General features: G+C 50.4%; 1 protein-coding gene across 1 annotated transcript; it reads right to left on the bottom strand.

Annotated features, from left to right (window-relative positions):
- Window positions 1-516: 516 nt before the first annotated feature.
- Window positions 517-3,318, bottom strand: MRPS24 (mitochondrial ribosomal protein S24). The gene is made up of 4 exons (XM_074358618.1): window positions 3,063-3,318; window positions 2,914-2,982; window positions 2,515-2,626; window positions 517-951 (listed from the first exon to the last, which is right to left on the bottom strand). The coding sequence occupies exons 1-4, from the start codon at window positions 3,099-3,101 to the stop codon at window positions 668-670; spliced, it is 504 nt and encodes a 167-aa protein (XP_074214719.1). The 5' UTR covers window positions 3,102-3,318; the 3' UTR covers window positions 517-667.
- Between the last annotated feature and the right edge of the window lie 3,579 nt (window positions 3,319-6,897).

The following is a 6,897-nucleotide window of genomic DNA, read 5'->3' as shown; positions in this document are numbered from 1 at the left end:
TAGGGGCACAGTTGAAAGCTTAATAATGAGCATGCAGTACAGGATTTCTGGGGGGAAAAGTACACCTGGAAATAAACTACAACAGTTTACAGTAGTCCTTCCTGGGGTAGCATTACAAGTAAGCTTCATGGTTAATGTCATACATGTCCATATTGTTTTTATTTGTTTTTTGAGGGGGAGGTAATTCGGTTTATTTATTTAGTTATTTCAGTGGAGGTACTGGGGACTGAACTCAGGACCTCGTGCATGCTAAGCATGTACTCTCACCACTGAGCTATAACCTTCCCCACCATGTCGGTATTGTTTTGATTTTTAGAAAATTAACACTGCTTGAATCTTTCCATTTTTAAGGGGAAACAAAGAACTTCAGGTAAAGTTCCTGACACGATTGGCACAAAATACTCAATGAACTGTTAACTATTACCTAAACCTTACGTAACTAGCCGCCTTCCTGGGAAGCCTACAGCATCCTCAAGGAAACCGTTTTAGTTCCCTAGATGGACTAAAAGGCAGGACAACATGGAAAAAGTCTATTTATTCGAGGGCAACTTTGAAAACAAAGCCTCAGTAGTCCGATGGGACCTACTTCCCCCATTTCTACTTCAGCCCTTTCCCGCAGGTTTCTGTCCTTTGCAGGCTAGAGCTTGAAGCAGAAAGGGCAGACGGCCTAGATGTACTTATACACAACCTTGGAGGGCACAGTTTGCAGGTGCAGACGCACAGGACACTTGTAGAAGTGGGACAGCAGGGTCTCACTGTAGCCCACGAGGAAGTAGAACTTGTGTGCGGGCAGCTGTCTCAGGACCAGGGCACAGATCTCCAGCTGGTTAGCCCGGCGCTTGAGGACAAGCTGGTCAGCCAGGCAGCCTGGGAAGGTGCCCAGCATAAACTTGCGGAGGAAGACATCTTCCACTGTCCGCTCTGCGGCATGCTCCTCCCCATCCAGGTTACCTGAAACGAGAAGGGCACCACCGCACGTTGGCCAAAACTCTAGCGGTAACATCCAAGGGCACTTGATTCCACACCCGACCCCAGCCTCTTCTCTTTTCTCCTATAAAGGGAATAAAAAGAAATACACTTTAAAGGTCAAACTACATTATGCCAATAACCCCCAAACAAATCCTGTGAAGTACGTATGATCAGTACCCTTGTTTTACAAAAAAAAAATTCGCCAGGGCACAAGACTCAGGTGATCCCTCTGCCAGCCCTCTTCCCGCTCCTTCTTCACCGCCGTATAGAAGCCCTCGCCAGCCCACGGGCCAGAGATGAGGCCACCAGCTACTTCTGAGTTTAAGGATGTGAGTTCTCTCACTGGCCAGGGCCATGACCTCAACCACTGGATTCTCGTTCTGGACCCTGTAGCTGTTAAGGGTCTCTACACCCACCCCCAGACTTTAGACCCAGAACTTGAAATGGGTGGGGAAAAGGAATCCATATTTTAAGTACGTTCTCTAGATACATGTATCTCAAACATTCAAGCTGAGAATCTCATAGGGAACAAAATACTATTGATTCTCATTAATCCATAGTAGTCATATTCTATAAACTCACTGGTTATGTTCCACAAAATCACTGTGAATAATGAATTAGCAAATACTGAACCACTGTTTCTGATGGAAATACACAGTTAGGTTTCTCAAGCCTTTGGTTACAATATTTTTGTCAACAGATCAATATGCAAGGTTTTATTTTGTTTTTCTGTTTAAAGATATCTACGTGTGGCTGGTTAACAATGAACTCTTTTCCAACACCTTTCTTAACTCATGCCTGAAGAAAGCTTTTTTATCATGTTTTCCCTGTAAGGTAAACCGTAGCCTTCTTGTGCTTAGGAACACTAGACAGAACTTCAGTATTATAGGCTACTTTAAGGCAGTGGAATCACCAAAAAAAAAAAAAAAAAAAAAAAAAAGCACAAAACTTGAAAACATAGCACTAATACATTTCAAAATGGTTATTTGTTTACAACATGAAAGCTGAAGCTAAAAGGCAGAGCCTTGCTTGCATGGCAAGATGCATGAGGGGTTCTGCTCCGCCCATGTCTCAGAATGAACGTGCAAGAGTGGGCAAATTCACAAACATGGAATCTGCGAATAATGGAGTCAACTTGTAGTGAAAACTGTGTGCTTCGGTGGGAAACTGCAATATTCAGAAGTTCTCCAGGTCATCGATTTCTACTGGGTTTTAACTCTTTCCACTGCCTCTGAGCTAGTCTACATCTCCTTAAATTACAGACACCCAATAGCAATACAAAATAATTGCCTTCAGACACCGTGAATGAAAAATATTGCCAGCCATATCACGTCTCTGCCTTTTTACTTCTCCTTTGAAGGCGCTAACTGATTTCTGTCTCTGCCATTGATTACTGAGTCAAATAAAACTTCTGACACGTGTTCGTTTCCTGTTTCTGTGACAATCACGATTGAGAACTCCTGCGGTGGGACCTGGGGTCGCATCACCGGCCCCTCTGCACGTCCTCGTCCTCCTCTACCACCGAGACAGGCATCGCCCCCTCACTTGTGTGCAGCGACAGCCAGCCTTTGCGGTGCGCGATGTAGTGAGGCGCGTGTGCCTCCTCGTAGGTTACTGGCTTGTCCCCCTTGCCCACTCGGACTCGGGCCGCCCGATTCTGGAAGAAAAGAAGGGTCATGACTTCCCGCGACCACGGACCCAAACCGCGCCTCAGACCAGGCCCCGCGACCACTGACACAAACAGCGCCCCGAACCAGGACCCAGCGACCACTGACCCAAAAGCGCGCCTCAAACCAGGACCCAGCGACCACTGACCCAAAAGCGCGCCTCAAACCAGGACCCCGCGACCACTGACCCAAACCGCGCCCCACGCCAGGCCCCCACCATGGGGCCTCGGGCCCCGGGTCGCCAGGCCCCCGCCCCAGCAGCCCTGGCCGCGCTCACCTTGGAGCAGACCGCGGAGGTGTGCAGGGCGCGACAGACGCACGGCAGCTCCCGGCTCCAGGGCAGCACCTGTGGGGGGAGTGGGTCGTGAGACCGAAACGAGGGCCCGCCACCCTCGCCGGCCGGCCCCGCCTGCGCCGCCCACTCACCAGCCGCCGGAGCCCCGGGCTGCACATGGGCGCCGCCATGTTGGGCCGACCGGAAGCCGCGACGCAGCGCGACCGGAAGCCGGGACGCAGCGCGGCGCCGCGTGGGGGCGGGGCGACCTCGGGGCAAAGGTCAACCGCGGGAGGCCGCGACGCGGGCGAGACCACGCAGGAGCCGGCGCGGGGGGCGAGCGCTCCGGCCGCGGGGCAGGCGGCGCAGACCCGCGGCGGACGGCGGGGGGCCGGGCTCGGGGGCCGCGCGGCGGGCTACGGGGGCCGGGCGGTGCGGGAGCTGGGCTCTCCTGCCTCCCCCGCCGGCCCGTGCGCCCCTCCGCCCCGCCGCGGTCCTCGCTCCCGGAAATGGGAGGCCGCGGAGCCTGGGGCTTGGCCGGGCGCGCGGTGCCCCGCAGCCGGAGGCGCAGCGCCCGGCCGGCGAGCGCCGCACCAGCCTCTGGGAGTTGGGCTGCTGGGTTCTGTCTCCCTAAGTAATATTCTTGAAAAAAAAAAAAAAAAACCCTCTGGCTTTTATCCACAAAGAAAGAGGAAATACGCTTTGGTTCGGACTCTGCCCAGTTCTTGGGAGGAACGAGACACGGGTGGGGGATTCAGAGACGCAAACTACGAGATATGAAATGAATAATCTGCGAGAATATATCGTACAGCGCGGGGAATGTGGAAGCTTTTCGTTTTATCGTAACTTTAAATGAAGTGTAACTTACAGAAACATTGTGTTACTGTGTTGTACGCCTAAATATGGTGAACTAATACAATAGTGTCAATCAACTACACTTGAATACATGTAAAAAAAAAAGAAGCCAGTTCTTCAAGGTTGGGTTATGCAGAGGCTAGGGTTTCACGTGTGCACGTAGCCTAGTGTCTGGCCCCGGGGGAAGGAAAATTAAAGGAGAAAGCGCTGACTAGTAAGGAAGTCCTTGGGGATGTTACAGAGTCTCTAATACCCAAACCAAAGCACTGCCACTGTCGTTTGTATCCAGCAATTATTGTCAGAGGCGGGGAAATCCAGCAATAGTGCGTATCTTCGTTCAGAACTCACCGTAGTAAAGGGGGTACACATTTACTCTGGATGCGGGCTCAGGTGCGACAATCTTTGTACAACTGCGCCTCGGTTCCATGACCTAGAAAATGGATTTTGTTAATAATATCACCTTCATAGACCTGTAAGGATACATAGCTGTTACTGGTTCTGTTACGATGAATCACGTGAAGTTGCCAACATTTGGCTGTTTTGATGTAATCATTCACCCCAATATTGCTTACATACTGCTGTGGTTTCCGGTGGGTGAGGGGCGAGGAGGACTGGATTATCCTCTACGTGTAGGGGAAATGGAGGCGAAGGCACAGGGTGAATTGCCTAAGATCCCACTCAGGAGAGCCAGAGGGACTCCTGGCTTCAGTCCAGTACATTTTCCAGGATCAAGATTCTTCTGACCACCTGGAGCTGGTTTCTCCAAAAAGGGACAACGTCTCTTCTGGCCACTTTACTAGGAATGTTTTATTTCTAAACTTTTAAACTGTGGCCTCAAACTGTCCTGGGTACTAGATAAGGGGGCAGGGTAAGAGGGTGAGATGATTTTTCAACCACAATACTTCCCAAACATAAGAACTTTCACCTTTAACTGAAGGACACTTTTAAACTGATAGTATTTATTTTTTTCTTTTTCAAGTTTCCATAACTTTTGGTAATCTTCTAGTTTGATACATTTAATAAATCTGCTCGAAAGTAGTGAGGAACATGGGAGCTGGTATCTGAATTACTGCTTCCTGGCTGTGCAATTTAGGCAAGTGACTTGACCTTCCTGAGCCTTCATTTCCCTCATCTATAAAGCGGGGACAGTGATGGTTGTGAAAATCACATTGTAAAAATGCCTGATGGAGTGAGCAGCTAATAATTTCTTTTTTAAAGAATAGAGTGTGATACCTACATCCTCTTAGGGAAATGAACCAGCTGTTGAGGGTTTATGAGAACTCAGTGGACCACCACCCTCACCAGAGGAAAGGAGAAGCTGGTTTTCCATCAAGGTGACAATGACAATGACTTCTGTTGAAGCAGCAGGAGGCAGAGCTGTCCAGCTGATCAGGGGCTGCTGTGCTGGGGGCTCAAGTTTTCCCATTCTTCCTTATGCCTCCCAGGAATTCCAAACTGATCTAGAACTTTCATGACATTGTGTTTATTATCTTTGTTTTATACTATACCATGCCTCGTTGCAAAAAGAGTTTCAGCTGGTTCCTTGATGGGGATGGGGGTGGATGATGGGGTCATAGGAATGTGGTACATGATTTAAATAACTTTAAATGACATTTTAAAATGACTGAACTGTTACACTGTTTTAAGTCACCAGCGGAAAAATTTTAGTTGACTATTTATTTTTCGGTAATTTCCATTTGTTAAGTGTTTTGATGCATTTTGCTTCTCCCATCAATCCTGTAAAGGAAGCAGTATTGTCCAGGTTTTGCAGATGGAGGCTCAGAGGCTCCCCTGAGGTTCAGAACTGGCCAATGGTAGCAAGCCTTCTTGTTCCAAAGCATGTGCTCGTTCCATCTCTGGGGTTCCACTGCGTCTCTGGGTGGGGGTGAGTGTTCAGAACCTTGTAGGATGGGAGGAGGGACTGTGTTTCTGTGGTTGGGCACAGACTGCTCAGGACGGGCCCCAAAGGGCTTCCTTGATAAGGCAGCCACATCTCTGAACAAGGGACCCATGTGAAGAGGCTGCCTGCTCCCCTCCTGGTGGAGGAGGGAAGTGGTCTGGACCACAGCCCTGGGGACACAGGGAGGTACAACTTTCTTCTCACACAGGAGCCCCTTTGCTCTCCTCATGATCACCAGGAGGATCCAGCCTTGCTTTTATGTTCTCAAAGCAGCGGTTCCCCACCTTGGCTGCCCATTAGAGAGTCCACGGGGCCCCACCACAAGCAGAGCACTGGGCAGCCTGGTGATACCAGTCCTTTCTCAGGGTTCCTTATGGTTGAGAACCAGTGTCCCAAACCCCAGGTTTATATGGGGGATCCCCAGAACCTGGTTTGTAGAGACCCCTTTGCAGGAGAGGGCTGTCGGATGACCCTTACAACCCTCTCCTACCACCAATCCTTTGAGACATGACATGGGCCACAAGGCAAAGGAAGGGGCTGCTGTGTGGCCTGGACTTTTGAAGATGGCCTGTCCAGTGGGCCCAGGGCAGCCCGAGGGCTCACCTGTATCTAGCCAGGCTTGTGAGGTGACAGGTGTGGGAGAGGGAGACCCTGGGCCGCCCTCAGCTTGCATAGTACAGGCCAGCCCGGGACACAGTGTTTGTTTCCAGGAACCCAGGGGAGAGGTGCCCTTCCTGTTGGGTGTGGGCTTAGCCAACACACCACCACACATGTCGGTTCTCCTCACAGGACTGACTTAACCAATTTATTATTTTTTTAATGGAGGGACTGGGGATTGAACCCAGGACCTCGTGCATGCTAGGCATGCACTCTGCCATTTCAGCTGTACCCTCCCCCACTGTAAACCTATGGTTTTTACGTTACCCTTGGTAATTCATTTTCTCCTAATGATCAACCCACTCACCCAGAGGTTCTCACAAGCTCTATTCTGGGAACTAAGCCAAACCAGCGCTGAAACCAAGTTAAAGCAGAGCCTTGAATTGTTCTCTGTCTTGCACAAGGAGCCAGGGGGGCTCTGATCCCACGTTTCCCCGTGAGCTCCCACTCCACTCTCCCACCCCTACTGTCCTGTCGAGGCACAGGAAGAAGGGTAGGTTCCGCGGGTTAGGTCCCAAGCTGTTATCACTGACTTCAGTTTTGGACCGCTGAGTAAGTCCAGTCTCTGGACAGTG

The sequence above is a fragment of the Camelus bactrianus genome, chromosome 36 (assembly GCF_048773025.1).
Source record: "Camelus bactrianus isolate YW-2024 breed Bactrian camel chromosome 36, ASM4877302v1, whole genome shotgun sequence".
Classification (NCBI taxonomy): domain Eukaryota; kingdom Metazoa; phylum Chordata; class Mammalia; order Artiodactyla; family Camelidae; genus Camelus; species Camelus bactrianus.
Note: the sequence above shows the minus strand (reverse complement) of the source record. Positions and strands in the feature narration are given on the sequence as shown.